A 20,070-nucleotide genomic window follows, 5' to 3' on the forward strand; every position below is an offset into this window, starting at 1 on the left:
TATATATATATATATTTATTTATTTATTTAAATAGTTGAATAATATATTTTAAAGTTGCAAAATTAGAAAAGTAAATTTTTATTTATGGTTTTGGGAAATAAAAAATCAGAAGCCCACAAATGGTCCAAAGGCCCAATAAGGCCCAACCTAAAGGAAAATGGTGTTGGTGTGATCTGAGTGGGCCTATCCAGTCTTCTGGTTTGAAATTGGGCCTTAGTTGGGCCGTGCATTTAAGGGACTAAACAATTGCAAATTTAAAATTATAAAAATTAAATTATTATGAATTAAAGTTTAAAAAAAAATAAAAATAAAAAAATTGGACATTTGATGTTCGATGGGAATTATTACCTAACATTTTATTATATCCTTATCACAATTACGTCTAAAAATGAATCCCCATTTCTTTTTCAATCCCTCCAAAAAAATCTAATTAAAAATCAACCCCTGAGCTTTAGCTAAATCCGATTTGTTGCCCTATCTGGCCCTCTACCCGTCTTTTTCCCTTTCCTCGCCGATTGGTCACGGTTTCTCATCGGCCTTTAAGTGGAGTCCGGTGGGCTTTTAACGTCATAGGTCAATTCCTCGTGGGCCCAGAATAAGGCCCACTTAACAATCACGCCTGAACCCGAATGGATGTGCGTTATGGTCTTGGTCTATCCTCGTTAGAAGTAGAACTGCCATAACCACCAAATCGCCACCGTACCAACCGCTGATATTCCGGCCATACGCGGCGGCGCTGCGTCGGTTTGGATCAGGGATGCGCCTTCGTACACCATACCAACATCGCCGCTGGAAGATGGGTTCGCCGTCGCCGGTGAGTTCTGTGCCTCGGATGACTTTTGGCTGCATTTCCAAAAATATATATATATTAAAATTAATTTCAGCGCCCTAAAAATATTATTGGGTTAAATTGGAAACGGTAAATTCAAGCAACAAATAACGTTAAATGACATTAATGGCCTTTTTTGACTAATTTATTTTAAATTGCGTTCCAATTTTACCCTCCTTGTCGGCCACCACTAATGGCGTAAATCCCCTTCTCGTCCAATCAAATTTCCGATTATACCCTTTTTATATAGGCCGTGGCAGCGAGCCACCGGAGATCTCACCCTATATATATTTATGGTGGACGGAAATATCCTTCAACGAGGAGGGGGCTTTCGGTAATTTTACCTGGTGTTTGGTGATGGACAGAATGTGATGACATAATCGGCACTGGCGCATGTGAAGGTACTCGTCTTGTCATCGTACGCGTAGCTATAAGCGCGTGGGCACGCTTTCTTGAAGATCTGAGAGTACATCGACGGCTGACAAGTATCCGGTGTTTGGTACGCGCCTGTACAACAATACTGCGGTTGGTTGAAGGCACCACACGCGCTTTTACACGCGACGCTCTCTCTTCCGTCGGAGCCCATCACGCGCAGCTCCGAAGGACACGCATCGTTTAGATCCACAACGCAGCCGGTGCTAGTGCAATTGTCACCGGAGCCGCCTTGTGGCACTACCATCATCGGAAGATTGTAACCGTCGACCAGACTGACATCGAAGAAATCACGGCCGCCGGAGCCGTCTAGTGTAAATTCCGCCAAAGTCGCCGGAGGCGTCGCTCCATTTCCGGCGCACTCAAGTTTGTCGGAGCCACAATCGCCAGTACCGCAGGAGAATTTCCCGGTGGAATCTTCAGAACAGAGTGTTCGGCCCCAGAACCGCCCGCCCCAAGACGTCGGCGCAGGCAGCGTCTTGGATTCTCCAGACTCGAGAGAGAAACCAGTGGTGGAAAGCGGCGGAACGCCACCGTTCGACAGAATGCCCGGCCAGACTGTAAATCCACATTTGTTCACAAAAGTAAAGCTCGTCGGAAACCCGCCTGAAAATCCAAAAAACAGAGCACAACAAATCAACAACGCAACAGAACAAAAAACACCCAAATCCAGAATCAACGATCAATCAGAATCAACAAATCATCATAACACACCTGGTAGCAAAAGCATTAGAATCGAAACACCCAACAGGAATGAAATTCGGGCCTCCATTGGAGGCGAACCCAGAAGATCTTAAACGAAAGAAAAAAACAGGGGCCGTCAGAGCAGATCGGAACGGGATCAAAGCTCTGAAGATGGGCCGGCGAAGGGGAGAAATTGCAGAACAAAAATGGAGGTATGGAGAGGGAAGGGTATTTATAGAAAAAGGAAGAGGAGAGAGAGAGTGGGAATGGGCAACGGCTAGAAGTGCTGGAGAGTGGTGGGGCAGAGGAAGGATATTCTTTTTTGTTATGGCGGTTAAAGGAGATATCGGGAAGCGTGAAGACGGAGCTTGTCAGAACGCAAGTGGAGAAGCAGAAGAGAGAGAGAACCGCCATTGTTGAGTTGAGAAAGAGAGTTTAACCGACTCACTCTCAATTTAATTGGACACGAAGTATGTTCATCAGTTATTATTTCAATATTAATTTCTATTTTTTATAATTTTTATTAAAAAATATAAAATATTTTATTAAATCTAATAATATTTCGACTCAAATTTCACTATTATGACATAGTTTTGTGCATTTAAAAAATTTGAAAAATTATTTTATTAAGTAAAAAACAATATTTTCCTATATATAAAAATAAGTTTGTTTTACTTAATTTTGATATATATTTTTTATATATATTGGTATATTTATATTTATGTATAAAAAGTGATGTGGGACGATATTTGGGTAGGTGGGGATGGGAAATATCATTATCGTCCTCTCCCACTTCGTGAGGAAAAATCTCACCTCACTCTCTTTCCTATTTCTCGTCTCATTTAGGAACAGTTTTTGTCCTTGTGGGTTAAATTGATCTCTCATGACAACTAAAACTGTGATGTCCCACATTCGTCGAGGCTCGGGGAGGAGAACAAACCACCATTTATAAGGGTGTGGAAACCTTCCCTAGTAGACACATTTTAAAGTTTTGAGGGAAAGCCCAAAAAAGACAATATCGGCGATGGATCTGGGCTGTTACAAATGGTATAAGAGTCAGACACCGGATGATGTGCCAACCTTCTCGCTATTCTTCGAAGGGGGTAGACAAGAGGCGGTGTGCCAATAAGAACGCCAGGTCCCAAAAGGGGTGGATTTGGGGGCGGTCCCAACCTTCCCCGAAAGGGGGTGGATTGTGATGTCCCACATTAGTTGAGGAGGAGAACAAACCACCATTTATAAAGAGTATGGAACCTTCGTTTTAAAGCTGTGAGGGAAAGCCCAAAAATGACATTAACGATGGATCGAGTTGTTACAAAAACACATGGCTACCCATCCTAAGATTGGATTAGAAACTAAAGAGGGAAATAATTTGTTTTTATGTTTTTTTTTTTTTTTTTTTTTTTTTTTTTTGTAATGAAAAAGATATTATTTGAATTATTAATAAAAATATAGAATAGGAAATATTGGTAATTATTGAGGTCAGATATTTTTAGTTGCCCATCACCAATCGGAATTTCTGTTCTTATTTTGATATTTTGATATTTATGTTTATTTTGTTTTCATTCTATTTTTTTTTAAATTATGTGAGAATAATTATTGAAAAATCAATATGAAAATATTGTTATTAGACAAATTATTGGAGAAATTGTCTGGAAAATATAATTTTTGTAGTTATTAAATTAAAATTTTAGAAAATAGTGATTAACTTTTTAATTGCAAATTAAAAATCACTATATTTAATTAGCACCATATATATATATATATTAATTTAATTAATTTATTTATTTAGAAAATGATGATAAGAACATGGAGAGCGAATCGGCTACTTGTTTCTTTTATAAGAAAATTAGCTTTTAAATAACTATTATTTACTTAGACAATCGATATTCTCTCTCCAACTATTGTCCTCTCTGTATTTATTTATTTATTTATTCATTAAAAAAATTGATGTGAATATTTCTTTTTACAAAATCTATATAAATAGAAAAAATTATATGTAAAAACTCAATCCCTACGATTTCGAGTAGCTAGTCCGAGAGGATGATCAACCACGTTGGGACTAAGACACGGCCTAGACTCCTATGGGAGACAGCAGTGGAGAATTTTCCACAATGGGCGAAATCCTGACAAAACAATGTCGCAAAAATTGATGTGAATATTTCTTTTTACAAAATCTATATAAATAGAAAAAATTATATGTAAAAACTCAATCCCTACGATTTCGAGTAGCTAGTCCGAGAGGATGATCAACCACGTTGGGACTAAGACACGGCCCAGACTCCTATGGGAGACAGCAGTGGAGAATTTTCCACAATGGGCGAAATCCTGACAAAACAATGTCGCATGGAGGTAGAAGGTCAATAGGTCGTGAACTTCTTTTTTCGGAGAAGAAGCAATGACGATATCTGGGGAATAAGTATCGGCTAACTTTGTGCTAGCGGCCGCAATAATACAGAGGATGCAAGCGTTATTTGGAATGATTGGGCGTAAAGCGTCTGTAGGTGGCTTTTTAAGTCTGCCGTCAAATCTCAGGGCTCAACCCTGGACAGGCGGTAGAAAACTACCAAGTTGGAGCACGATTGGGATAGAAGGAATTTCTGGTGGAGTGGTGAAATTCGTAGGGATCTGAAAGAACTGCTAATGATTAAGCAACGTCAAGTGGGTTATGTCTTGGATTATACACTAATTAACAACAAATCAACCTAGCCGTCCAGCCAACCCACTAGATTTCAATTGATTGTTACCCTAACTTTTAGTGCATGTATATATTTATAATCATATTTGCAATTACATGTACGCGAGTTAAATGTATTGTGGTATCTACATTGGTTGGGGAAGAACGAAATACCTTTTATAGGTGTAGAAACCTTTCCCTAACAGACGCGTTTTAAAACTTTGAAGGAAAACTCGAAAGGAAAATTCTAAAGAAAACAATATCGGCTAGCGGTGGGCTAGGTCGTTACAATGCTATTAGAGCCAAACACTGGACGACCGGGTGATGTGCCAGCGAGGAGGTTGTTCCCCAAAGGGGGTAAACACGAGGCGGTGTGTCAAAAAGGAGTGAGATCCTACCTCAATTGAAGAAAGGAACCAAATATATTTAAAAAATGGAGAAGCAAAGAAGGAATAGGAGAGAGTGTTGAACAGTGGGCCTGGGCCTGGGCCAGAGGGGAATGCATCAGCCAATTGGGAGTGTAAAAATTCCTGTCCCACATCGAAAAAGCTGCTAATTGGCGACGTGGGAGGATAGTATAAAATGGCGGGAGCAGCATCGGAATCAACCATGATCCTTCAGGCAGTTAACGGGATGTGATAAGTGGTTGACTCTCGCAAAGAATGCGAGTTGGGTGTCTGCCCCAACGCCTGGTTACGACAACTGGGCACTCTCATTTCTTCCATTCTGATCCCTACTTTGAAGGTCCAAAATCATTGTTTCTTCATTTTTCTTCAAATTTTTTTTTTAAAATAGTTATTGTGAATTCTATATATATGTTTTTTTTTTTTTTTTTTTGCCAAACCTTTTATTTTCTTAGCTTAAAAGATTCATTTCCTCAAAATGAATACTAAGGAAAAAAAGTCCCTCCAAAAATTTATTTTTTATTATAATAAATGAGGGATGAAGATTTTGAAATCTTCAATTGAAATTTGTTTTTTTAATGCATGTCAATTGCCCTCTTTTTTAAAAAAAGATTTGATGAGTTGTTTTGGTAAAAATTTAATACTATTTATCACTATATTAAAAAATTTTAGAATTAAAATTAATTTTGAACTAGAAATGAAGTTTTATTTCTGAGATTTGAGTTCGCTTCATTGTTAGAAACTTCATGAAGGTAAGCTTTTTATCACCCCAACCCAACTTGAGAATCTTTCATTTTCACTCAAGGGAAACAAAACCACAAAATTTTGCAACTTTCGAACGGTTCTAAACTTTTATCAAACTTTATGCACATCTCATAACTGCGAGAATATGGTGCATGGAACTTACAAATGACCGTTATTTTGTAGTGTAAATATACATAGAAAGGCGGAGAAAACTCAAAAAAATATATATACAAAGGAATTTGAAGATGATACATAAATGCACTGGGGAAAAGAAATTCTAAAAAGGTTCCTATATTTATTTCATTGTGGGGATAAACGTGAGGTATTCAAAAATGTTTTTTTGTTTTTGTTTTTTAATATCTACACTAACCCATTGTTTCCTTTCAGCTTAAATCTAAACTACCAAGAGAATTCAAGGTCAAAACCGAAACCCCTTTACTTAAAAGTTCAAATCCCTTTATCTTTATTCTCAGTTTTAGAGGTTTCCGTACCTTCTGTTGCTGAAATTCCTCTTTGTGATCGGAGTTTGACCGGCCGATGGTCTGTTGCTGTCGGCCGGAGCTCCGTCCTTGGTGGTTTTGACGAACTGGCTATTGTATTGAATCCGACGAGCTTTATTTGGTTGAGTAATTGCCATTTCCTTGGGAGTAGGAGATCGGCAGCGGAGAGATGTTAAGCGTTGTTGTTGGTGTTTCGCTAAATGGATGAGATGGTGGAGCAATGTGACCAGCTCGATAATTTGTTGCTCTGTTTTCGCTTTGTCTGCGTGGTACAGCGTTTGAAGGCGGATTGGGTTGCTCTGTGTGGCTCTGCCTTTGCTCTGTTCCTTACTACACAAAAAACAATGGTGAAATCATTTTAATTGTTGCCCAACTGAAATCTCTCTCTCTCGCTCGCTCGCTCTCTCTAGAAAAGAAGAATCCTGAAACGAACCTTTGAGATGCCCATTCTCCAATCCGGCCACAAGCTTGATGTGCTCTGCCACCAATCGTGGTGAGATTAGGAAAGTCATTTCAAACTCTTAAATAATAGAAATTCTCCTTACTTGGTTGTGTTTACAGCTATAGGAACAAGCCATCGAAGGATCTTATCCATTTCAACTTTGACACCAAGATAAGTTGGCTGCAGAAAGACACGATTATTGTTTATGAATTAGTAGAACTCTCATGAGGCCCACAGGTTTTCAAGTTGAAAACTTCAGTCAAAGACAGAGAAAAGTAATACCTCCTCCTCACTGGCATCCACAACCTGCAATCGAGAGCGCAGAGCTGTTTTAACACTTGTTGGCAGCGCCCTGTATAATGCATCCCTCATATTGGAAGGAATGGAGGTTGGGCGACATGCCTTTCAAAAAAAACAGCCTTTCTAAGTAACAAGGATCAAATTTGAGAGTAGTTCACGAGAAGAAGAACTCACTCATAAGGATCGGGTAATCATTCGAATTAAGAACATAAGCCCGCTACTTTTTATTTCTCTATCCTTTTATTCATTCGACCCACCCCACTTGACTTCTTTTTTATTCAGCATCAAGAATTCAAACTTCAAACAAGGTTCGACCAACTTACAATGAGATTTATCTGGCTGATTATGTTTGAATAATGTAAGGCAAGACCAACAGAGCCCAGTTTCTGGCCAATACTTCTCTCCTCTATAACCAATGTTTTATCTGCAATGGTAGGTTGCCATTACAGTAAGAGTTTAAGATAAATGATTGGATGGAAGAATGAAGAACAAGCAAGAAAGTCGGATGACTGGACAATTCCAGGCAGGCACCTGTGTTCTTGTCTCCAAATGCTTTGGCTATTGCTTGATTTATCCATGTTACAACCGCGACGAGCTTTTCCACAATCTGTGAACAAAAGTTGGTTAGTTCTTATCACTTAGAAAAATCTGGAGTCATTCAGAAGTAAATACCTCGTCTAAATTTCTGGACCAAAGGCCTTTGATTTGAAAGCTCCTTACGAGTTTTCTTTGTACGTTTAATTCTCCTTGGAATATTGAGAGACTTTCTCCTACATTTAGATTAAAATGATAGCATTGAATAACACTTGGATGTTCTTCTTGTGTAACAAATTGACACCAAATTATTTATGCCAATATTCGCAAGTTGAAAGCTTCTATGTACTAACCTATTCCTGCTTGGTTCATGAACTCCACTTCGTCGACTCTCCGTCTGTAATCTTGCTCAAATCTTTCCAATATTTGTATTTCATGGTATAATTCCTGCCAGAGGTTCAGTATTCGGTTAAATTCGGTAAAAATCAGAACACGTAGCAGCTCAAGCCGACACTACACGTAACAGCTCAAGCCGACACTACACGTAACAGCTCAAGCCCCCACTAGCATATATTGTCCTTTAGGCTTTCCTTTAAAACGCCTCTACTAGGGAGAGGTTTCTACGCCCTTGTAAGAAATGTTCGTTCTCCTCTCCAACCAATATGGGATCTAACAATTCACCCCCTTCAGGGCCAACATGCACACTGCTCGGTGTCTCGCTCTGATACCATATGTAACAGCTCAAGTCCACCGCTAGCAGATATCTAGCAATCCACCCCCTTCAGGGCCAACATCCTCATTAGCACATTGCTCGATGTCTTGCTCTGATACCATTTGTAACAGCCTAAGTCCACCGCTTGCAGATATCTAACAATCCACCCCTTCCGGAGCCAACGTCCTCACTGGCACACTGCTCAGTGTCTAGCTCTGATACCATACGTAACAACCTAAGCCCACCGCAAGTATGCGAAGTGTTTCGCTCTGATATCATATGTAACAGCCCAAGCCCACCTAGCAGATATTACCTCGGTGTGATCTCACAGAAAATAATAAAAAAGATGTTTTCAAGCTGCAGTCAAATGTTACTAGAATTTGAAAATGTACTTCTCCAACAATGATAAGCCAAAATATGACGATCTTGAAGTAACTGAGCTGAAAACTGAACTTACAGAAGTATACTGAGCTAAGATAGTTAGCTCCTGCATAGCTGCTCTTGCCTCTCGAGCTCGTTTTTGAGTCGAATCATTCAAATCTAGTCTGGAATACCAAAATTATTCGACACTGTTTTCGGATCTCGATAATTGAGCAAAAATCTGACAATATTAACTACCTTGAAAAGAACTGATCCAAATTGTGCCACTGTGGATCCTTGCATCTGTTTCCAAATCGTATAACCTCCCGTAAGAGCACATCAAATTCCTGCCTGCAAGAACAGAAATGTAAGACTACAAGGTTTGTCTTTTATAAGCACAAAACTACACGAGACATTCCATGACTACACTGTTGTATGCCAAAAGCGGAACAAATGTACTCAAATCACCAATGAACGACACCAAGATATTTACGTGGTTCGGAGAGAAGAAGTTCCCCTACATCCACGGATAGCAACCAATCACTAAATCCAAAGCTTACAAGTGAATACCTCACCATCACACTACAAAGACTCTCACCAACATATCACTCAACAAATACAATGTGACGCTCAAAACTCTCCCAAATATGTCACTCAACAAATACGACGTAACACCCAAAACTCTCCCATCTCCTGATATTACTTCTCCGATCTCCCGATATCACTAGTTAGGAATGGAGGGAGAAATCTCTCATTATATAGCATTACAGAATTAAATCTCCGACTAAGACTAAATCTAATCCAAATAACCAAATCAAATCTAATTCAATTACTCAAATCAAAACTTATGACAATTTACAACATACACCTTTTGTCAGCAGCTGCAATGCTTAGCAATTCCTCTACATTTGTTGACACTAATTGTCTCATCCCTTCTGATTGTGAAAGTTCCTTTTTGAGGAGCTGGATGTTGTCTTCTGAGAGAGATCGGGATAAATTGGCTACTTTGCTTATGGTGTTTGCTACTTCAAAAGCCAAAATGGAAATCTCCCTCCCATCTGAAGCCATGCCTGTAAAAAACCCACTGTTTGTGTGCATATTTGACACACTATTTCCAAAAGTTTTCAAGAAATCAACTGCTTTCCGTGCCCCTCCTAGCGCGTTCGTTGGTGCAACCTATACAGTAAGACAGAACAACAATAAACAGGCGCCAAGCTTCACATCAAAGCCTGAGGGTTGAAGGTATAAACACCAAACTATTCATCTAGTGTTGTGTTGCTCCTATAAAAGATGGCAAGCATTGCAGATCAAAAATCTAGAACTTATAATCTTGGCCTTATTTAATCGATCAAGAATGGACAAACTCTTGTATTGGTGTCAAAATATTATTGATAACATAAGAACAGTGTAAATACTGTTAAGAACAGTGTTAATACTGTAGGCATAATCATGCAGATCACCATAGAGGATAAGTAAGAACTTCCAATGTTTACTAAATCAATTTGTATAAGAGCTAGCGGTGGGTTTGGATTATTACAAATGGTATCAGAGCCAGACACCGGGTAGAGTGCCAGCGAGAACGCTGTACCCTGAAGGGGGTGGATACCGAGTGGTGTGCTAGCGAGGACGTTGCGCTCCGAAGAGGGTGGATTGTGAGATCTCTTGATTGGTGAGAGGAACAGTCATTCTTTATAAGGGTGTGAGAACCCTGAAGGGGGTGGATACCGAGCGGTGTGCTAGCGAGAACGTTGCGCCCCGAAGGGGGTGGATTGTGAGATCCCTTAATTGGTGAGAGGAACAATCATTCTTTGTAAGGGTGTGAAAACCTATCCCTAGCAGACGCAACAATCATTCTTTGTAAGGGTGTGACTATCCCTAGCAGACGCATTTTGAAAACCTTGAGGGGGAGCTCGACATGAAAATCACAAAGGTGACAATATCTACTCGCGGTGGGCTTGAACTCTTACAAAACATTTTCAACAGGAGAAAAAACATATATGAGTAGTCACTATTTGAAACATAATGCTACAGAGACTAAATCGCCCTTTCAATATCTCCATAATTTGTTTCTTAAATAATGCATTATTCCAATGTTCCAACTTCTACACTTTCAGAAATCCTGTATTAACTTCTCAAGGATCCAAACATATTCATCAAATCTAGTTATTTATACATTTTACTACGTTGATCAATTCCAAACTAGAATCTTCTTTCTCTTTATTTTGATCATGATTGACTAATAAATTTGATCTCCACAGCCACAACTTGGTTTTAATCACATGGAAATGGTAATGCAAAGGGAATAAAACCATACCTTATTGCTTCCTGTCTTAGACGGAGGTGAGGGCAATAAGATCACACCAGAACGAAGCTTCAGCGGCAGTTCATCCGGATCACTCGCATCAGGATTCAAACACGAATTTCCTTTCCGATCCTCAAATATTTTCGCTTTCTTCTCTGTCACGAAATCATCCTTAACAATTCCATTCGAACAAACGCCTCCCAGCGTGTTCCCCATCTTCCAAACCTCTACTAATATCCAAAATCCCTATATAATTTGGATGATCATCATCACTGATTCAATTTCCACTTCATTTACGCCAGAAGCAAGAATAAAAGGGGGAAAAACAGCAAAGACCACTCAAAACTCAATCAGATGATCATTACAACCTCGAAATTTCTCAATCATTGAAGAACTAAGTTCTAAGCAGCGGATTGAACTAACATTCACAAAGTATTAATAAATACGCAGAACGATAAATCCAGTACTCTTCATTTTTCTCAACAACCAAACAACAAGTAGCAAGTAGCGCCAGTAATCAAACAGCACAAGAAAATCCCTCTGGACAAAGAAAAACAAGAAGCATACCGTATTTCCAAGAGAAAGTCGCTATCGAATCAGTGAATTAAAAATCAACATTCAAAAGAAGTCGAGAAACGTTCTTGTAAGAGAAATTATCCGATGAACACCATTGCTGCTGCAGCTACTCGTAAAGGCTAAGAGAAAGTTCAACCAAAGTGATAAATTAGGACGGCAATGAAACGATTTCTTCCTTCAAATTTGATTGTTGAAAGTCGAAGAAGAAGAAGAAGAAGAAACAGAGGTGAAGAACAGAACCGGCGACTCCGCTCCCTCCGTCGGTGCCCGCGGATTCTAAAGGGCAGAGAGGCTTCAAATCATGACAGTGCCAAATTAAATATAGTTTTCTCTCAATCCATTTTTACCCGTTTAATTATTATTATTATTTTTTGGATGTCGATATGAAAATTTTATATTTATTAACAATTTTACACCCTCAAATATTTAAATAAAAAATTAAAAAATTTAAAATTTAAAAAAAAAATTAAAAAATTGAATTGTTATATTAATTCAATATAGTTTTTGTTGCCAACTGGAGTACAGTAGCATAAAACATATATCATTGACTAAAAACTCAGATATTTATGTTAGATGAACACGACTCTTCACAATGGTATGATATTATCTCATTCCCTAAATTAGTCGATGTGGGACTTCCATCGTCCAACACCTCCCCTCGAACAAAGCATGCCTCCCCTTAATCAAGGCTAGACTCCTTTGGTGTCTTAGTCATTTTTTACTGCCTTCGAGGAGGCTCGACTCCTTTTCTTTTGGAGTTTTTTGTTCGACATTTGAGGATTTACCAATCTATTAGCACGACTAAGTTTAGAGCATGACTCTGATACCATGTTAGACGAACACGACTCTCCACAATGGTATGATATTGTCCACTTTGAGCATAAGCTCTCATGGTTTTGCTTGGGCTCTCCCAAAAGGCCTGACATTAATGGAGAGAATATTCTTTGTTTATAAATCATTCCTTAAATTAGTGGACCTGGGATTTCTATCATCTAACAATTTAAACAGCGTATAATATATGAATTTTTTTAATTTTAATTTACTTCAATATTCCAAAATTTGACGTAAAAATATATTTTAGCGTACTTTGTTTAATTTAATGTATAGAAATAGGTAAAAAAAATGAATAATAAAATATATGGTAAAAATGTTGACCTTGACCAATTTAATTTTGTTTGAAGATTTATATTTGAGGTATTATAATTAAACACATAATTAAAATAAAATAAAGAAAGGAAAATTGAAAGAGAGAACTATTAATTGTTTTTTAGAATAATAAAAAAATAGTAATGATGATAAATGTTGTAATGAAGAAAAATTAAATGAAAAAAATGACGTGCCCCAATGTATCTAAGAATACTATATTCGTGGGTTTTATTTTTATAATTTTAATATAAGTCAACGAATATATACAACAAAAAAAAAAAAAAAAAAAAAAAAAAAAAACCTTATGATTTAGAGAGCTTATTATAAGCTTGTTGAAAATAAAATATTGCCAATTTGCGTTTACTTTTTTTTCTCGTTTAATTGCAAAAAAAAATAAAATTATTGACAAATTCCGATCAATTTATTTGCAATTATTAAATTATATTTTTAGCTATAATATAATATTATAATCCAAAATAAAATCGTAATGCCAATTAAGTATTTTTAAATATTTAAAATAAATTTTTTAATGTAATATTTTATCTCAGTAGCCCAAAAAGAGAAGTACAATAAATTATATCAAAATTTATTAAAATTTATAAATTAATACTCAAAAAAATAATTTACAGTTAATTATGAATTTCTAGAATTAATTATGGTATTTCCAAATGATATTTAAAATTGGTTTTTTTTTTTAAGTTAATTTTTATAATAAAAAAAATATTATTAACTGATAAAATAAATTATTTTTTTATGAGTGGATTAAATTTTGCTCTTAATATGTTGAATGGTTTAAAAATATAATTTAATTTAACAGATTTTTATTTATCACTTTTCATAAATTTTAGAATTTATTATAATAAAAACATGTCACTCTTAAAATAAATTAAAAGTGGGAGAAGGGAAATCAAATAAATATTTAAATATATATTGATAGCAATTTAATTATAAAAAATACAAAAATATTTTCCAACCATTCTAGAAACAACCCTTTAAATAATTATATATAAAAGAAATTTCAAGTGTCAATTATTAATTACTAAGATGAAAATTGCCACATGCTTGCAACATGCTCTAAACAAATCACTTTATTTGACTTTTGGCTTTCGTTGCCCAAATAAAATTAAATAATTCATTGACTTTTTTTCCCGAAATTATGTAATTTGAATTGCTCAAGGGTACTATCGGTATATTTCTAGAGGATTCGACAAAAAAAGTCCACTCACTATATTGGACGATCGAGATTTCATCCACGTGACCTTGAAAACTCGTGATTATTGAACTTCATTAATTTGTTCGACACCTGCTTCCATCAATGAAAGTGTTTATCTGATATAAATTCAGGGTAATATGGTAATTTTGGAGTTGACTTTTTAGAACATTGACTTTTGTTTAAAAAATATATATTCTCTCTTTGATTTAAGTCGTTTTCGTGTCAAGCAATTTGGAGAGGTTGAATGCTCGGTAGCACCTAAAACTAAAGTAGTCGAGAAGCGATTTACTTCATATAAATGTATTTTGTAGCTCAACTAGTTAGGTTAGATTTTGATTTACCTCGAGCGATTATTTATTTAAAGATTATAATTTTCAGAGTGGTTAGGCTAGAACAAGTATATTTTTTTCTAATATTTTAAATTCATAAATAATTTATTAAAAAATAGACATATAATAGATCAAGAAAAAATATTAAAATATATGAACAAAAAATTAATATATTTATAAGTTAGGGTGATCATCTAAATATATTATTTAAATATTATTTAAGGATTTATCTCTCGTTAAAATCAAATAAGTTTAAAGGCCATTGAATGGAAATGTGACCCAAAACTAAATATTAAGACTATGCCTAAGTAGGTCCAATTAAGAAAACATGGGCCGACAGTCCAGATAAACCTAAGCAGGCCCAATTAAGAAAACTTGGGCCGACAGTCCAGATAAACCTAAACAGGCCCAATTAAGAAAACTTGGGCCTAGAATCTAGATAAACCCAAAGCAGGCCCAATTAGAAAATAATCAAATAAGTAATAATGAAATTAAAATAAATGGCAAGAAAAAATAATAATAAATTTGGATTAAAAAATAATAATAAATTTGGATTAATCCAAATTAATTTTAGAAAAATTCATCAACTAAAATCAACAAAAGCTTAATTTAGTCATTTAATTTTTTTTAATGCTTTTGTAGATCATAATTATTAAGACACTTTTGCTATATATATTATTATTATTTGGTCAATAAAATCCCATTGGAAAATATTAAAAAAAAAAAAAAAAAAGGGATAATTCCAAAAAGTGGTTGTGAGAGAAGTGAGGAGGTGGGCCCAAGTTAATGGGAGGCGCACGTGCGAGTATATCATCGTAACGTGCGAATCGTTCCATCTCTTGTTTCCGCTGCGTAGTCTCGCTGTCACACACCTCTAACTGGGCCCGGACAGATCCAATCATGGTGGTTGGACGGTCTTGATTTCATCTCCTTATTTTTATTTTTTATTTATTAATTTATTTTATAAATAGAGTTTCTTTTTTATTTATTTAAAAAAACAAACTTTCATTTTCACTACCGACTCGAATTCTAAAAATTAATTAAATTATAAAAGTAATAAAATTTCACAAATTAAATATTCCAATCATCCTCTACATTTCATCTAAATAAATAATAATAATAAATAAATAGTGAAAATTAATTAAATTTATATTTCAATTTTTTAAACTACATAGTTAATTAAATAAGATTTTTTTATCAATATTAGTTAAATATTAAATTAACAATTTAGGGGACAATTTTGTCACATACATAATAATTACTACTAAATTATGCTCATTTTGGTCGGGGATTAGGTCGTAATTTCTCACGTATATAATAGTATTTAAAATAAAAATAAAAAGTTGGTTTTAATTTTGTTGTGTAATTTAATATTTAATTTTAAAAAGAAAAAATGGTAAGAATTGTAAAAAAATAAATAAAAAATCGACTCCTCCAAAAATTTGGGAGGAGCAAAATCAGAGCCGTCCAATTTAGATCAGACGGTGTTAAAGAACTAATGGTCCACGTCCATTGAAATTATCCCGCCATTTGTTGTTATTACCATATTAACCCCCAAATTTCTGGCTCCCTCTGTGTCTTATAATGGATACTCTCGCCTTCATGTTCTTCGCGTCGATCCATTTTCATCAAAACAAGAGGCCTTTCAGTTTTCCATTTCCTTCAAACAAGACACCATGAGAGAAATCCTTCACGTTCAAGGTGGCCAATGCGGCAACCAAATCGGATCCAAGTTCTGGGAAGTGATCTGCGATGAGCACGGCATCGACGCCACTGGAAAATACAACGGCGATCCTTCTTCTGATCTTCAATTGGAGAGGATCAATGTCTATTACAATGAGGCTTCTGGCGGCAGATACGTTCCCAGGGCTGTTCTCATGGATCTTGAGCCCGGTACCATGGATAGTATCAGATCCGGTCCCTACGGTCAGATCTTTCGCCCCGATAATTTTGTTTTTGGCCAGTCCGGTGCTGGAAATAATTGGGCCAAGGGACATTACACTGAAGGAGCGGAGTTGATTGATTCCGTTCTTGATGTTGTTCGTAAGGAGGCCGAGAACTGTGATTGCTTGCAAGGTATGGCATTCTCTGCTCTGTTCTTCGATTATACATTCTGATTAAACTGCTTTCTGATTCGAAGGAATACGTTCGTTTCGATTGAATCATTTGTGAATCCTACTTTTACATCCTGATTTTACTGCTTCATGAATCCTTTCGTTTCGATTGAACACGTGCTTACATTCCGAATTTCTGATTACACTGCTTCATGAATTGAAAGAATCTGTTCGTTTTGATTGAATCTTGACCTGCATTCTGATTATACTGCTTCAGGAATTGAATGAATCTTTTCGTTTCTATTGAACTATTCGCGAATCGCATTTTATGCGTCGAAAATCTTCGTGTTCGTCAAATTTCCTGAATACTTTTCAGTCCAATATTCTCTGGTATATCCAACGCATGTGAAAGACTTTTCGTTGTTCTTATCGAATTTTTGGCTTAAAGTTCAAAAAACGATCAAATATCGTCGGATTTCATTTTCCTCGAAGCAAGATAAGACTAGAGGGCATGAACAACAAAAATATCTCCATTATTGACGTGAGAAACGGGAGATGATAAAATTGAGAAATCAACTGTTCTGATTTCCTTCATATTGTTAATATTATTAGTAAAGTAGAAGGAGAAAGTGATGGTTGCTGTAACCTTTCTCAGATCCATATCCGCTACCTACTTAATTTGCTTTGGCAACATCACACAGTTGGCTGTTCTTTAAATCTCCGACAATTTTATTTGTTCTTCCTTGAAAAACACGATTATTTGCTTTTCTTCTTTTAAACAACTGAAATTAAGTTCATCAATCTTGATTTGCTAACTGCTAATTCTCCTCGCCATTTACTGCCTTCTTCACTCTAATTGGAAAGATGGGATACCAAATTTTGTCCATACCCAAAAATATACTTAGAGATTAAACAAACAGGAAAGGATCCTCTACCACGTTTGGTATTGCAATTACAACTGGCTTTTAACATCCTCAACAATACTAATAATTGCCTTCTTTCTATTAATTAAAGCTTTCATGAATTACTGTTCTTTACGATCATGATCTGGTTTTTTTACTGAGCTATATGATTTGTGTGGTTTGTGAAGGGGACAATGTTGGGTGGTGAGTCGGTCCCACATTTGTCTCATGCATTTAATCCATTGGAATATTTTATTCCACCTATTTCAACTTGAAATAAAAGAATGCCAACTTTAATGGTCAGAAAATATTATTTTTTCTCACTCCCACCACTCCATGATTGGATAATTGTCGTACTCTGGAGCTACCGTACCGACACTACCTTTTCTTATCAAAATGAATAGCGTTCATGAATAGTGATCACATTGAGATAAATTACAATGCAACTATAAATTGCAGTAAAAGTGAAAACATGACCTTTTTACTTCCAAGATCTTAATATTTGACATATTACTTGCTGCAGAAAAGTGGTGTGACAGACGGGGATTAGAGTTCTATCATTCATGCTGTAGATTTTTTGAATGGCTCTAATATGGGGATGCCCAAGAAACAAATTGTTAACCATTTTTCCTATTTCTATTTGTTTATAGCTTATCCCAAGTGGGGTTTGTGTAAATAATGTGTTTACCATGGTAGAACAGCAATATTTTTCCCATCTCTTAATTAAATTGGTCAAGTTTGTTGTCCTTTGCTTGTGTGCCAGGCTTTCAGGTTTGTCACTCTCTTGGAGGAGGCACTGGTTCTGGCATGGGAACCCTATTGATATCGAAGATTAGAGAAGAGTATCCGGATAGGATGATGCTCACCTTCTCGGTTTTCCCTTCTCCCAAGGTTTCAGACACGGTTGTGGAACCATATAATGCCACTCTTTCAGTGCATCAGCTGGTTGAGAATGCTGATGAATGCATGGTTCTTGATAATGAAGCTCTTTATGACATTTGCTTCAGAACCTTAAAGCTCAGCACTCCTAGCTGTAACCTCTCTCTCTCTCTCTCTCTCTCTTAGATGTTTTTCAAAGAAACACTACTGATGAGCTAATTTCCTCGTAGAATACTCTGTTTTAGCATTTTCATAAACTCAATATCTGTTTTGTTTGTATGAACAGTCGGTGACCTAAACCATTTGATCTCTGCAACCATGAGTGGAGTAACATGTTGCTTGAGATTCCCAGGTCAATTGAACTCAGACCTGAGGAAATTGGCAGTGAATTTGATCCCATTTCCCCGTCTTCACTTCTTCATGGTTGGATTTGCTCCTCTGACCTCCCGTGGCTCTCAGCAGTACATCTCCCTCACCGTCCCCGAGCTGACCCAGCAAATGTGGGACGCCAAGAACATGATGTGCGCCGCCGACCCCCGCCACGGCCGCTACCTGACAGCCTCTGCAATGTTCAGAGGAAGAATGAGCACCAAAGAAGTAGACGAACAGATGATCAATGTACAGAACAAAAACTCATCATACTTCGTGGAATGGATCCCAAACAACGTGAAATCAAGCGTTTGTGACATCCCTCCAAAGGGTCTGAAAATGGCGTCCACATTCGTCGGAAACTCGACCTCCATTCAGGAGATGTTCAGAAGGGTGAGCGAGCAGTTCACGGCCATGTTCAGGCGGAAGGCTTTCCTGCATTGGTACACAGGTGAAGGAATGGATGAAATGGAGTTTACAGAGGCGGAGAGTAATATGAATGATTTGGTTGCTGAGTATCAACAGTATCAGGATGCCACCGTTGATGATGAAGCTGATTTTGAGGATCATGAAGAAGAGTATGCCGAGCAGTAGCAATTTAATCTCTCTCCGCCGCTGCTTTGCTGAATTCCTGGTATGATTCATATCATCATTATATTCTCTCTATATCGTTACCAGAATTCATCTACAAATTATGCGCTGCTTGATTTGATTTGATTTGATTGTTCTTCTTCCATTTTGATTCAAGTTGAATTCCTTGTTTATGTTCTTGGATCTATTGTTTGTTTCTTATTTCATTGTTATTATTATTATTTCGGTTCATCTTCTTTGCTGTGTTATAAGTTGTTTGTTCTTTCTATTAATACAAAAATGATGTTAATAAGTACTCGTGTTTATACTTGTCATTGTCCCAATCGGTTCAACTATGAAAATTTTTGGGTTAAATATTTAATAAAGTTAAATTTTTAGAAATTGAAGCAAAAAATATATAACTAAATTAATATTGGCTTTTAGATGTAATTTAATTATAAATTTTTTAACCCCAACAATTATGGCTATTTTAATTATTTATTCAAATTAAAATTTACCTCTTTTTGAATCTCAATTAAAATTACATTTAAACTACTTTAAAATTGTGTTAAAGAGTTGTTAAAAAATAAATTATAAAAAATTATGAAATTAAATAAAACTAAAATAAATAAAATTTATACATTTTTCTTAAACAATACATATTTTTTAAAATTAAAAATTAGTAGGAGTTCGTTATGTGTACCGAATGCTCATACAGGAAAGTTGTCTGGAGTTGCTTTGAGAAATCTCCTTTTTTTTCTTCCACTCGGGGGTGTGCGGACACACCTCTGTCGTTAAACCTGAGAAATCTCCTTTTTTTTCTCATCCATTCAGGGGGTGTGCGGACACACCTACGTTAAACTCTTTTTCAAAACAGTTTTTGTTTCACACCTATGTCATTAAACTCTTTTTCAAAACAGTTTTTGTCACTTCCTTTTTTTCTTTGTGACTTTGGGGAACATCCCCATTAATAGGTCCGAGTGATCAACTCCAGCTGTTAGCCTTTAGTTAGAAGTAGAAGTAGAGGGTGCCCTTTGCCCACTTAAAGGTTAGGTTGGATCGATCTAATTTTTGGATCACCTAATTTTTTTAATATCCTCTATAGTTGAAT

At 36.2% G+C, this 20,070-nt stretch overlaps 3 protein-coding genes, 1 long non-coding RNA gene and 1 other non-coding gene across 7 annotated transcripts; 3 read left to right on the plus strand and 2 right to left on the minus strand.

Annotated features, from left to right (window-relative positions):
- Positions 1 to 317: 317 nt before the first annotated feature.
- Positions 318 to 2,370, minus strand: LOC111454365 (thaumatin-like protein 1b). The gene is made up of 3 exons (XM_023095833.1): positions 1,977 to 2,370; positions 1,175 to 1,868; positions 318 to 844 (listed from the first exon to the last, which is right to left on the minus strand). Exons 1-3 carry the CDS (start codon positions 2,032 to 2,034, stop codon positions 664 to 666), a joined length of 933 nt encoding a protein of 310 aa, XP_022951601.1. The 5' UTR covers positions 2,035 to 2,370; the 3' UTR covers positions 318 to 663.
- Positions 2,371 to 5,253: 2,883 nt separating this feature from the next.
- Positions 5,254 to 5,357, plus strand: LOC111454762. Its single transcript, XR_002712495.1, has one exon. It is a non-coding gene; the product is annotated as a small nucleolar RNA Z279/snoR105/snoR108 (small nucleolar RNA).
- Positions 5,358 to 5,877: 520 nt separating this feature from the next.
- LOC111454363 lies at positions 5,878 to 11,802 on the minus strand. 2 transcript variants are annotated; one of them, XM_023095832.1, is made up of 13 exons: positions 11,489 to 11,802; positions 10,934 to 11,167; positions 9,488 to 9,795; positions 8,878 to 8,970; positions 8,717 to 8,804; positions 7,901 to 7,994; positions 7,686 to 7,783; positions 7,545 to 7,620; positions 7,337 to 7,437; positions 6,996 to 7,115; positions 6,817 to 6,893; positions 6,705 to 6,749; positions 5,878 to 6,597 (listed from the first exon to the last, which is right to left on the minus strand). In XM_023095832.1, the coding sequence occupies exons 2-13, from the start codon at positions 11,135 to 11,137 to the stop codon at positions 6,468 to 6,470; spliced, it is 1,434 nt and encodes a 477-aa protein (XP_022951600.1). In that variant the 5' UTR covers positions 11,138 to 11,167; positions 11,489 to 11,802; the 3' UTR covers positions 5,878 to 6,467. The 2 variants fall into 2 exon arrangements, with proteins under 2 accessions (XP_022951600.1, XP_022951599.1); XM_023095831.1 differs by having other exon boundaries at positions 5,878 to 6,601; positions 11,489 to 11,800.
- LOC111454366 lies at positions 6,530 to 7,800 on the plus strand. Of its 2 annotated transcripts, none has more exons than XR_002712411.1 (3): positions 6,530 to 6,764; positions 6,833 to 7,321; positions 7,450 to 7,800. It is a non-coding gene; the product is annotated as an uncharacterized LOC111454366 (long non-coding RNA). The 2 variants fall into 2 exon arrangements; XR_002712410.1 differs by lacking the exon at positions 7,450 to 7,800 and having other exon boundaries at positions 6,833 to 7,200; positions 7,296 to 7,386.
- A 3,976-nt stretch (positions 11,803 to 15,778) lies between the features above and the next one.
- Positions 15,779 to 19,211, plus strand: LOC111454351 (tubulin beta chain-like). Its single transcript, XM_023095809.1, has 3 exons — positions 15,779 to 16,261; positions 17,905 to 18,174; positions 18,307 to 19,211. The coding sequence occupies exons 1-3, from the start codon at positions 15,862 to 15,864 to the stop codon at positions 18,981 to 18,983; spliced, it is 1,347 nt and encodes a 448-aa protein (XP_022951577.1). The 5' UTR covers positions 15,779 to 15,861; the 3' UTR covers positions 18,984 to 19,211.
- The last annotated feature ends 859 nt before the right edge of the window (positions 19,212 to 20,070 follow it).

This window comes from Cucurbita moschata, unplaced genomic scaffold (assembly GCF_002738365.1).
Source record: "Cucurbita moschata cultivar Rifu unplaced genomic scaffold, Cmos_1.0 Cmo_Scf00016, whole genome shotgun sequence".
NCBI lineage: Eukaryota > Viridiplantae > Streptophyta > Magnoliopsida > Cucurbitales > Cucurbitaceae > Cucurbita > Cucurbita moschata.

Bases quoted from the DNA above. Each gene is read 5' to 3' on its own strand.
- LOC111454351 (XM_023095809.1), top strand. From the start codon at position 15,862: ATGAGAGAAATCCTTCACGTTCAAGGTGGCCAATGCGGCAACCAAATC. The intron at 16,262-17,904 runs GTATGGCATTCT...CTTGTGTGCCAG, and splicing joins GAACTGTGATTGCTTGCAAG to GCTTTCAGGTTTGTCACTCT. The intron at 18,175-18,306 runs GTAACCTCTCTC...TTGTATGAACAG, and splicing joins AAAGCTCAGCACTCCTAGCT to TCGGTGACCTAAACCATTTG.
- LOC111454363 (XM_023095831.1), bottom strand. From the start codon at position 11,137: ATGGGGAACACGCTGGGAGGCGTTTGTTCGAATGGAATTGTTAAGGAT. The intron at 9,796-10,933 runs GTATGGTTTTAT...CTTACTGTATAG, and splicing joins CTAAGACAGGAAGCAATAAG to GTTGCACCAACGAACGCGCT. The intron at 7,995-8,716 runs GTAAGTTCAGTT...AACCTCTGGCAG, and splicing joins TCTTAGCTCAGTATACTTCT to GAATTATACCATGAAATACA.
- LOC111454365 (XM_023095833.1), bottom strand. From the start codon at position 2,034: ATGGAGGCCCGAATTTCATTCCTGTTGGGTGTTTCGATTCTAATGCTT. The intron at 1,869-1,976 runs GTGTGTTATGAT...TTGGATTTTCAG, and splicing joins TCTAATGCTTTTGCTACCAG to GCGGGTTTCCGACGAGCTTT. The intron at 845-1,174 runs GTAAAATTACCG...TTGGAAATGCAG, and splicing joins TGTCCATCACCAAACACCAG to CCAAAAGTCATCCGAGGCAC.